The sequence below is a fragment of the Oryzias latipes genome, chromosome 5 (assembly GCF_053564925.1).
Source record: "Oryzias latipes strain Hd-rR chromosome 5, Olatipes_Hd-rR_3.1".
Classification (NCBI taxonomy): domain Eukaryota; kingdom Metazoa; phylum Chordata; class Actinopteri; order Beloniformes; family Adrianichthyidae; genus Oryzias; species Oryzias latipes.
The window spans coordinates 29479936-29492016 of NC_136241.1; the positions used below are offsets into that span (position 1 = coordinate 29479936).

At 39.5% G+C, this 12081-nt stretch overlaps 1 protein-coding gene across 5 annotated transcripts in view; it reads right to left on the reverse strand.

Moving 5' to 3' along the window:
• Positions 1–535: 535 nt before the first annotated feature.
• itpr1b (inositol 1,4,5-trisphosphate receptor, type 1b) overlaps positions 536–12081 on the reverse strand; it is an 82503-nt gene continuing 70957 nt past the window's right edge. For 4 of the 5 annotated variants that reach the window (XM_020703475.3, XM_020703473.3, XM_020703474.3 and 1 more), the window contains 8 exons: positions 9865–10029; positions 9292–9481; positions 7901–7990; positions 6521–6660; positions 5106–5271; positions 3459–3619; positions 2904–3065; positions 536–1942 (listed from right to left, as the gene is read on the reverse strand). In XM_020703475.3, the coding sequence (XP_020559134.1) occupies positions 1856–1942; positions 2904–3065; positions 3459–3619; positions 5106–5271; positions 6521–6660; positions 7901–7990; positions 9292–9481; positions 9865–10029 (1161 nt within the window). In that variant the 3' untranslated portion in view covers positions 536–1855. The remainder of the gene's footprint in view (positions 1943–2903; positions 3066–3458; positions 3620–5105; positions 5272–6520; positions 6661–7900; positions 7991–9291; positions 9482–9864; positions 10030–12081) is intronic. The other variant, XR_013656079.1, reaches the window with a different exon arrangement.

Sequence of the window (12081 nt, forward strand, 5' to 3'; positions counted from 1 at the left end):
TCATTTAGAAAAAAAAGCCTTTTTCAAATCATGCAGGAATCATAAACTTATGTCTATTATTTGAAAGTGACAGATTCACTACTAAGAATATCTGTGCAACACTGTAGATTCTGATGCTTTTTTCTTCAGTAGATGTAAAAAAGTACTAGCTTTGACCTAATTTAATGGAAGAAAAAAAGATTTCAATGGAAATCCTAATCACGTCAATAGAAAAAAAAAAGTGGTTTCACATTAACCAGAACATTTTAGAAAACATGCAAAAGCTGACATCCTGCAGAAAACCACAGAAGTCTGTGCGACCAATAACAGAATTACCAACCACGACCTCTGTGCGGATGTTTTTATTTTTGTCTGCAATACTTGGTAGGGGAAACGTCCCTCCTCCAGTGGTCATGAAAGTACCAGATCTAGTTTTACAACACACTTTGAGGTTTGAAAATATACTGCATGGCAGTTTATTAAGGAAGGCAAGGCTTTTGTTCCCTTAGCGGGACATTTCCTTTGGCTCTGGATTTTTGGCTGAGTCAAACACCAGTTTATTTTACACGCTTGTTTATTTAAATAGACACCAAGAATAGAATGTACAGTTCAAACAAGACATCAATTATTAGAAATGTTGCCTTTTGGTCAAGCAGCAAGACATTTTTTTAATTCATTTATTCTTCTTTTGTCATCCTTTACACTCAAACAACCACACAGTCATTTGTTTTTAAATGTGGAAAAACCAAAAAAAGATGTTATGTGCAATAAAAACGATCAGTGCTCAGGACTCTGATAATAAACGATTACATAATTTCAGCGAAGACATACTGAAGTGGAATCATAGTCACCATAGCAACGCTCCCAAACCCCTCAGAATTCACAAGTGTGTAACAGGACTCTATCATTGAGTACGTCCTTGACCCCCTTACATTGTGAGGCACTTAAATGATTTGATTTAACCCCCCAGTAAGTTTAAACTCGTAAAAAATGTAGAATAAAAGCAGAGGAAAGTGTTTAAAGAGGTCAGTTAATATCTTTTCAAGGGCTTCCCTGTAGCCTCAAACCCATCTCTTTTCTTCATTTGGTTTTATCTAAAGTGCCCTAGAACAGTTTGGACCTCTGTTTGAGATTAGAGTTCTGAAAGTGATAAATGCTTGTCTTCCACATAAAAAAAACACACACACACACACCCTCAAAATGGTTTTCAACATTAGATCCTTTGGAGAAAAAAACTCACCACAAATGTGCTCAGATGTTTGTCTTTGCATTTTAAATAGAAACAATCTTAAATTAAAATATAAAATTGTTTATATTCAGCAATTGCATATTATAAAGCTCTCCTATTGCTGTCAGATGAAAATAAAACATTAAATAACGTACGGTTAAGTTAAAAGTTTAAGTTAGCATGCGGCTTGGGTTTACTGGTGCAAAACGGAGGATCTTAGCCTCCAAACAAGGTCACTTCACTGGGAAACTCCCACAGAAACCGTGGCTGAACTTTGGCATGCTGTCTGAGGCGGCGAATGTAGAAGGCAGTCTGGGTGTCAAAGTTGAAATCGTCACATTTTGTCATCTTTTTAGGGCAATCCAGATACTGGCTCCTCAGGTGTAGATGCACTCAGTAGACACTCCACCCACACATCAACAAAATGAAACCTTATCTCGTTCACGCACAAACATGCTTATCAGGATAATATTTTCTGAATGGTGCGGTACAGAGAAGAGTCAAAAGTTGACCCAATTCATACTAGAGATAGATGCTTTTGTTTGGTATTTCCCAGTGAATGAGGTGCACAGCATAGAGGAGGTGGCTTCAGTGGCCGTGCATGGCCCTCCATGGCCCACCATGGCCCACCGTGGCCCACTGTGGCCCTCAGGCTGGCTGCTGGGGATTAATGTTCATAAGTGGGGGATGACCCAGAAGTCCAATTCGTTGTTTCTGCTTTCTCTGTTCCGTCATCTGCACAGGGTAAAAAGCAGAATAATACAAAGATGACATTTCAGTCACAGTCACTTCTGTCATGTCGCAATACGTTCTTAACAGAAAACTTGAATGTTTTCTATCAGTTTTTCCAGAGAACAGCTGTGCAACACGTTTTTCATTGGTGTCTAATCCAACAGAACTGTAAACTTTATGCTACGTTCACACTGGGCTCAGAAACGCACGTTCAGTGGACTACTTTTAATGAAAAGTCTATGTAAACATGGGTCAACCTGAATTTTACGAAATTTTTCATTCTGGTCGCGGGTTCTGTGTACAAAAACGGGTGCTCATTGATCACGCGCTGGAAGTTCAATCAGTTGAACTCCTTGGCTTCTAACTCGCGACATCACTGAACTGTGACCAATGAGGGAGTCTGATTTGGTAGTGACATGTAGGTAGGGTCCTTTTAAAAAAACGAAGGTGCCAACCATTGCACACATCACCATGGAGGACAAATTATTAATTGTGTTTTTTCTGCAGTTATATGACACCTAGTCGTTCATGTATCAGAATAGAGCTGTGAAAAAAAAAGCCTGGAGAAAGATTAGCAGGCTTTGCACCGCCCTGACATTCCAGCGGAAAAATGCTATTGGACAGTATAAAAAAACCAAAGAAGAAGAAGGCCTTCCCTGCTGCTCCTTGATTGTCTGACGTGTGAACAACACAGGCTGAACACCGAACGAACGAAACCTTGTATGGCGCGTTGTGGAATGCGCCACACTCATCCGATTAGGTACTTACACGGCGGACTAGTCAACTCGTGTTCAAGCGGCCACTTTCAGTGAAAAGTCTATGTAAACATTTGTCCACACGAATTTTAGGCTTCTGCGTTCCGAATGCTCGCGGTCACGCGATTCTACACAACATAGCTTAGAGTTGGAGGGAGGATGGTGATCATCAGGGTCACAAAATGAGCAATTCTGACACTGCATGTTACCTGCTCTTTGAGCTCTGTCAGCTGTCCTGACAGGTTAGCCACCAGTTTCATAGTTGAGTCCAGCTTGTCCTGCAGACTCCTGATCTCATTCTGCTCCCCCTCTCCGTCACTGCTCACCAGTGACATGGCCCGCATGCGGGGGAACCAGTCCAGGTTGTGTTCCTGTGTGCAACCAATCAAAATGTGTAAAAAAAAACGGTTCAGCCAGGAATCTATACATTCTCTAAACTGACACCTGTGTGATGTTGTTTTTTTAATCAATATGTCGCTATTTTACTTCTTTCAAACAGTTCCTGTATCACTTAGTCGATGAGGGTTCTCATTCATCCAGGTGACATTTACTTAAAGCAGAATCATGGCATCTGGACTTTAAGTGTGGGAACACTAAGTGATACAATCATGGCATCTGGCCAGATGCCATGATTGTATCACTTAGTGTTCCCAACACTGTTGCAACATCTGCAACAGTTTGTCACGTTTGGTTAGAATTTCCTGAAATCACTCATGGTTCCACAGAAGAGCTGCCGTGATTCAGGACTCGGTTAGAATGTTTACCTTGATCATCTGGGCCACGTAGCTCTCAGGACCCGTATATTCTGTTGAATCTTTAACCTTCACCAGCACAATGAAATACAGGTAGTGCCACATGCTGTGCTCCTCCATGATGTGCTCCTCAAAAGTCACGGTTTTGTTGTCAAACTTGTCCCGCTCCAGACCTGGAACAAGACATTGAACCCTCATGGTTTATGGGATGAAATTGTAATGTCTTTTTGGTGGAAAGGGGGATGTCCAGTAGGTTCTATGGGATCTGGTCGTTGGTTCCTTTTTAGTGAAATAAAGGATTCAAAAGAAATATTGTTATTTAATTAGAAGGAAAATCATTAAATGCAGTAAAATCGTATGCAGGTTCCTGACGTAAATCCATCATTGACCGAAGCCCCCATGAGACGTAAAGACTAACACTAGACAACTGAGCGACGGATCAATGCCTTATGAAACCAAGCTGAAGGACGTCAGGCCATTTAACTCCTGTGAAAATTGGCTCCTAATCTCCACATCTCCAGTTTTCCCGTGGTTCCTCTGGAAACCATAGAGACAGCAGCTCCCCCTGTGGCCTGACCTTATTTAACGTGAATGAGTCAGAGCTAAGTGCTGGCAGCTTGACATAAAACCATTCTGGTTCCATATGCTTAGCACTCGTCCCGACTGGCTGACCCAACGTACACATGCTCACAGCAGCGTGTTCTGCAGGGCTCGTACTTGTCAAGGCCCAGATTCACATGCGGCGCTGCCAGTATTTGTGTCAATGTGTTTTGTAAATCCTAATGAGGGACACATTTTGGGTCACCGCTGGAGCTGCACCAAACATCTGGTAAAGGTGCTAATGAGGTTTGGAGAAGGAGAAGACGTGCATGCGTGTGAAACAGACATGAATAATGGAGGCGAGCAGAGCAGTGGCAGGAAGCCCTCATGACTCAGCTTTCTTAGGAAGAACAGCTCTGTGAAAAAGTGGGAGGAAGACAAAGGCAGCTTTAGGAAACGACACTCGCTTCAGCAAACCACACAAACACTACGCCACAGTGAAGACAGGAAGTTTGGGATTTAAAGGAGGGAAGGTTTAGAGATGTTCACGTGTTGAATTCAAACAAGAGAAGGCACGCTCTTGAAGTTTGTTATTCCTACATAGAGCAGAGGATTATGGGTATCCTGATAAATTTGGATGTGTAGAAACACTTCAACCTCTAATTGCTCTCACCTGTGCACCTGCACACTTGTTGCATACTGATTGGCTGAAACTTGAATTGGGAAAAGAGGTGGTGTGAAAATCCAGAGAAAAAAGAAGAAGTAAATATTGTAAAAACCAGGACTGAATTTAAGGCAGTTTCACTTCATGACAAAATCTTGTTTTTCACTTTTAACTTCCCTTTTCTTCCCCTGGAGAAGTAAAGTGGGCAACACATTAGACGGTTCAACTGATGAGACAAACGTGCGCTTTCAGAGCCGCATGTCACACTGAAGAGGAGTGGAAGCAGGAACAGGTTTGAAACCTCAAAGCGACAGGAACCAAAGCTAAAGCTGTCTTTTGGAGAGCTTCTGCAGTGAAATGCAGGAGGAGGAAACAAAACAAAGGTGGGGAATGTACAGCATCCCCCAAGATAAAAATGAAAGCAGCTCCATCACTAATGACCTGAGCACACTCACCACAGATGAAGCAGGTCGTTTTCAGAACTTCCTCCTTCTTTTGCTTCTCGCTCCTCAGGTCGGCAAAAGTGTCGATGATGACACCAAAGATAAGGTTGAGAACAATGATGATGACCATGAAGAAGAACAGCAGGTCGTAAATCACTCTGGCAGCAAACAGTGGCTCCTGTTTGGATGGCATGTACAGAGGGACACTTTGAAAATTGTACCTCTGTATTTTAAAGAAGGTAAGATTGACCTTCATGTTAAATTTCTGAGTAGGTAGAAAGAAGGTCGCAGGTGTTAGAAGCCAGATGTTAAAGACCCACTCCGTTGAAAATCGTGTTTTTTTAACATGTTTTTGTGGATTTTTTCTCACGATATAGGACATATATAGAGAAAATCAAACTAAAAATTGCATCTCTATGTATTCCTTTAATCAAACGGTGAATCAGTAGAAGGTAAAAAAATTACTGTTTTAAAAATATCGTATCTGTGACGTCCCAAATATGCTTGGTGGACAACTTGCACCCTGCTTTGCTCCATTCTGATTCATCCACTTACAGACAAATAGATCCATGAATGTTTCGTTTTCATCGTCTGAGCTGGCATCTGGCTGGAAAGCTCCAATATTGCTCACCAGAGAGGCTTTAAACCAGCAGGAGAGCATGTAAACAGATGGATGATGGGAAAAGGAGTGGGCTTACTCCCCTCCAAAGGTCCTCCCTACAACTCAGAACATTTCTAATGAGCCACTGCTGCTCTGCAAACACTGTCTTGAAAAAAACGACACAGGTTTTTATATTTTGGCTAAAATCGGCACATTAAAAAACACTAGGAACGCCTTTAATAGATCAAAAGATGATCGGAGAGAGCCTTTAAGTCTAAAAGTTTTTTTTTTATTTTTTTTATGCAGCTTGTTTCAAAAATGTCAGAGAAACTTGTTGACTTCTTCCACTTTTTTTTGGTTAGTGGTCTTAAAAATAAGTTTTATTTATTATATTCAGAGTGCCCCAGCTAAATACAGATGCACAATAACGCTTCTAGTTTTTTTCATACAAATTTGCTTTTTAAGAAACCATGTAGTGTGCCATTGAGCTTTTCAGGTCAGCATGACTGCCTGCCTCTTTTTTTTCCAATACCTCAGAAGACAGAAAAAGTCGAGTCGCAATGTCGACGTGGAGCAGCCATTCACGTCCTCTTTTGACATCATTAGTGGTTGAGCCTGAATTCAGTGGAAGCCTATTTTAAGAAGCAATTCTCACACAAGGCGGAGGCAGTGCAGCTGTAAGGAAACGTTGCAAACCCTCCCAGCTTTTGGAGTAAAACCAACAGAGCGGTGAGCGCATTGCCAGCTCACACGAGCTTTGCTGCAGCTGCAACACACTCCCTAATAACACACACAACTTAGGAACTTCATCATTTTTGGCACGTACCTCTTTAGACGGCTTACGGAGAACGTCCCCCACACCACCCCCACTCCTCAGGCCGTGACTCAGCACAGTTACGATGCACATGAGCAAAGAGTCACACGTCCGCTCCATGTTGCTGTCCTCCTCACTATTATTTCCTGAATCTGGGACAATATAAAGGTTAACTAATTAATAGTGAGACAAACATGTGTTACTCCAACACTATTGTCATAACTCTTAAGCTGCTTTTTAAATAGACAGGTCTAACCGGGACATCAGGAAGTAAAAGACCAGAATAGTTTCTTTTTGTAAGCAAGGCCAGCAAATGCAACATTTTTTGACTTCTACATGCTGGAATCCCAACCTGACCATTAATCATAATGTTTCTTCTTGCAAAATGTCACACAAAAGTTAAAAGAAAGGCACTGTAAACACTTTGACACCAGTGGAGTGTTTGTTCAAAGTCTATCATCCGAAACGACTTCAGTTTTTGTGCTATATCTCTTCCGCGAGAAGTGAAAAAAAAAGTCCCCAATTAATATTTTGTCTGTGTGTTTTTTTTACTGGTTACAATATAAAAGTGTCTTTGTGAGAAACACTGTGACCAAAATATTTTCCGAATCTGAGGGCGTCATGGAAAGAAAAAAAAAAAGAAAAATATGTAGGGTCAGTACGGGATTAGTTGAATGACTGATTAGTGAGACAACAGCTCTGAAATAAAGGGATTTTTTTTAATTGACAAAATGATTTATCTTGTTTTGCCTCGGGTCCAAACTGAAGCAAAAACTACCGCGTGTAAATAATATAAAAAGAACGATCATCTTTCAAACTTACATAAAGAAATAAAAAAAAACCTCAGAGTATTAGGTTTTGTTTCAGGTCTTTATTCTCACACTGCTTTTGGCCAAAATGTTCGACTGATATTATTTTGAGCCAAACAAAGGAAGCCTGAGAGATAAAGTCCCAGAAGCTGAATCTTTTTTAGGACACAAATCATAAAAATCTTTTCATTTAGGTCAGGGAGGTCACATGTGAGCTACTTGGGTCAAATGGCAGTCATGTGAGGCTTGAACGAGTCACATGTTTAAGAGAGATATGGTGGTTAAATGCAAAACAAAAGAAAGCTGTTGCACTATTTCAAGCTTCATTTTTCTTTCATTGGTGCAGCTCGAGACAACAGTTCTGCCGTCTTCTGTGTTCGTTTCCTCGTGATACGTTTTCATTTGACCAGACGTCACAGAAATGTGTTCAATGTTGCATTTAGTCCACATTTATTTTCAAAATTTTTGATTGAAAAAAGTGAGCAAGCTGATTTTAGTGACACAAATATTTAAAATCAGATCTTCTTTGGGGTAAAACATTGAAAAAAAAAAAAATAGGGAACATGTAGTTTTAATCAATTACCTTCCCGCTGAACGGCGGTGCTGCAGTTCTCACCAGCGCCGTTATGACACACTGCTGACAAAAGCTCCCCATCTGCATCGTCTGCACCTTCTACAAAAAAGACAGAGCGAGACAGATTGTTTTTTAAATTTTCAGGAAGAACACTCAAATGGTTAAGGGCATATATTTCCATTTATTTATTTATTTGAATTAGGACGGTGCATATTAACCCTTGTGTTATCTTAGATGATCCCACCCTCACATTGACGTGTTCTCCCTACCATAACAAAGGTGGATAAAGGTGGAAAGATTTCATGTAATCCATGGACACCAGTGAAGATCACAAATCATTGAAGAAAAAAGTGGATCTAGATGACCCAACTCCCAATGTTAAAGTGCCTAGGATAGCACAAGGGTTAAACAGGAACTAAATTTCATCCGTTGTCCCAAGCAGGATAAAAGGTTCAACAATTACATTTACAACACAATACAATAGCACAATATTAGTGGTAAAAATATTTACAAAGGTTATTTACAATAAAAGGCGAGTCTCAAAAACCCAAGAAAAACAACAATAACATCGATGTCTGCAGGACTGGTTTGTTTTCAGCCATTGTTTAGAGCTGTTTGGAAGGTAGGATTGTTTTCACAGTTTCTAATGTGCTGTGGCAGCGTGTTCCATAACTGTGTTCCTCTGATTGACACCACTGTTTGGCTGAATTTAGTCCTGCGCCCTTTGAAGATTTACAGTCCTCTCAAGTTATAGCCCTGGTGCCTATACCAGCATTTGTTTTAACTTATGAAATCTAATAAGGGGGAGGGGCCAGCCCCTTCAAAACTATAAAAATGAGACAGACATCCATGTACATTTTGTAACTTTCAAAATCCATTAAGGCATACTTCAAATCGAATCAAATCAAACTTGATTTATTAAGCACTTTTTATATAAAAGTATCACACAAAGTGCTTTACGTTAACACAAAACAAAATAAATAGTATAAAAACAAGCATGAAAATTAAAATAAACAAGCACCAAAATTAAAAAACCTACACACAACACCCCCCCCCCCCCCCCCCCACACACACACACACACACACTTCTTTCACACCTCCCATCCCCCTAACTGATGGGGAAAGACATCAGTTAGAATGACATCTAACTTATTTAGAATGTCACAGCAATGATAATGCAGGGGCTTTTTGTTTAAAACTTTGAGGGTTCTCTTAAATAGAGAGTTGAGGGGTTTCAAAGTGCTTTCATTTGTCTGGGGCCATGTAGTAAGACAATAAGTTATATGAATAAAAATCATTGAATGCATATAAGCCTTTGCAGCCTCAGTAGTCAGAGAAGACCTTATTTGCTTAAAATTTGACAGATAAATTTGACAATATTGACCACAGCCTGTCCTCACTCAGGGTTATGTTGGGGATTCGGTCCACCTCCAGGATGAAGTCATCTTTGAAGAAGATGTAGCCAACAATGGAGAACAGGTAGACCAAGATGAGAGCAAGCACGGCCGTCAACACGATGGAGCGTCCGTTGCGAGTCACGCTCTTGATTACATTCAACAAGGTCTCCTCTCTGTACACCAAGTCGAAAAGCTACAGATGCACACATTGGGAATAATGTCAAATTAAGAGGTAAAAATATGGCAATAAGTAACTACAAATTTTTGTATGAGTTTATCAGGTGTTTTGTGATTTATGTGTTTTTAACCACTAACTGTCAAACATTTCTGGCGCTTTTGCAACACAGAAAGACAGAGCTGAACATTTCTTTGATATTTTTTTGATTTTATAGTGCAAATTCCAGTCACCATACTTAAAGGAACAACAGAGTCTTTATGTCAGCACAAAAAAACATCTCCAGAATTCCTGAAACATGACCTTGAATGCACCATGACTAATTACATCCAGAGGGAAACTTACAAATCGGTTATTCAAAAAAGTTCTCAAAATTGTCTTCAAGTGTTTGTTTTTCTCACCAAAAGACTGTAGAAAAAGACGTGACCAAACACCCCCAGACAGCAGATGATGAGGTAGAGGAGGTGATAAAGGAACTCAAAGTCCATCACCATGGCTTTATAACCTCGTGTGAAGGTTCCTCGGTTTCCAACAAAACTTATCATGAAGATTATTTTATTACAAACCTGGAAGACAAAATCCAATCACACAATGTTAAAGACACTGCAGGTTTATGCCCGGAAATGTCCTCCGTCTTTGGCTGCTGGCTCACGTTCAGAGACAAAATTGCAGTCACTGACATGTACATGTTGTCTTATTTCTAGGGGAGTGACGATCAATCGATGATCAATCTCTCTGTTAATCCAATCGACCTAAACCATTATAAAATCATTTCAAAATGAAAGACATCAATGAAAAATTACATTGGATTGAGTAATGGCAGGTTTTATTTTACTATAATGTAAAAACGACCAAGTGCATCACAGCGGACAACACACATTAATGGCAGCAAAAAAAGATCAAGCCATCATTATAGTCCAATCTGTGGAAAAACTTTGAATTTAGCAAAGACATCTGACCATACAGTGTGCTACAATGTTCTAATAATGTTCCCTTTGAATTGTTTTAATGTGGAAATACAACAGTGGGCTGACATATATGAAACTAAAATGTGAATGGATTTGCTATTAATTCTTGTTTACTTGTACATATGTTTAATTTACAATTGCAAGAAATAAAAGGAATCTGGAAAACTTCACGTGCTCTGTTCAGTAACCAGGTATTAATTTCTGACTCACACTGGCTGAAGTTATGGCTAAAGATGTCCTGGATCCGTTTTAGGTCAGTGAATCGAATCGTTCAAATGAACCAAAATCCACCATGAATCGCACAGTCAACCACAAATTACAATATGAGTCATTGTTAAAATGAGTCTTTATGCCCCTACTTGTTACAGATGTTCCAGTGTTTTTTTTCTTCCTGCTCTCTTATAGCTGCTCATGCTAACATATCCATTTATTTTATTAGAGATGCTCTGTGATTTTATGCTAATTTGGGTTTTGTTGTGTCATTGTTGCAAAGAGTAATATGCCTCTGCCTATAACAGATGTTTCAGCTGTTGTACATCTTTGTACTGATATAATTCCTAACATTTCGTTTTGTTATATAAAGGAGTATATATAAGAGATTCTCTATGCTAATCTGATTCCTGGTTTTACTCTTTTTTACTCTTCTTTTACAGATGTTGCAGGGATATTGTGTTTGTGCATCCGTTGCTTGTTCCTGTATTGCGGGAGAAACTACTCTTTTAGAACAGATGTTTCAGTGTTTTGTGTTTGTCTGCTACTATCAGACCCCAACTGGTCATGGGAGATCACCCTTCCTTAATACGGTTTGAATGTTTTTTTTTAAACCTTCTGCTGAGGATGGGGATTATACAGAAAATCTTTGGAAATAATCTGTTGGTCACTTCTATAGGCTGTTATTCAAATATAATTAGTCCTTTCTGAGATAGCCTTGAACAAATTGGATTATAAAGTCTATAATGATTCTGTTTTTTGGTTTTTCTGTAGTGCCTTGGCCTTGACCTGGTATATACTGTATGTTAACAGTGGTTTTCCTGTGAATGCTCAGCCATATGTGGACCTAATATCTATAGTATTGGTTTCAAAAAGGGGGTAAGGTGTCACTGAGACACAAAAGAAAAAGCCTTTAACAAAGGGCCGCTCAAATGTGACCTATTTTAAGAAACGATATATTAGTAACACCAAAGATGGTTCAAAAATGTCAGTGACACAGTTTTAGGGGAAATCTGACTACCTAAACTAGATTTTAGAGTAACCAGGTTACTGCAGTCCATGGTAACATGTTCTCTGATTTCTTGGCTTAACCTGATTTCTTAATAACCTGCTTTCGTGTAAACAAAAAAAGAGCCTTTTTGGTTGAATGCTGTATAGCATTCAACCCTTTGTTTTCCTCTTACGCTATCTTCCGCCGTTTTTCGGCACTTAACTCCTTCTACAATTTTCAACCTATTTTAACCATTCAACTATTAAACTGTTCAGCTCTTTCAGCTTATTACTGCTATGACTTTTGGTTTTTCAAATCCTTGAACTTTTTAAGATATTCCAGGATTTTCCATGATTTTTTCTCCATTGAAATACATGGAGAATTTTTCGTGCAGAAGTTCACAGTTAAACTTCTTCTACAATTTTTCACCTATTTTAACCATTCAACTA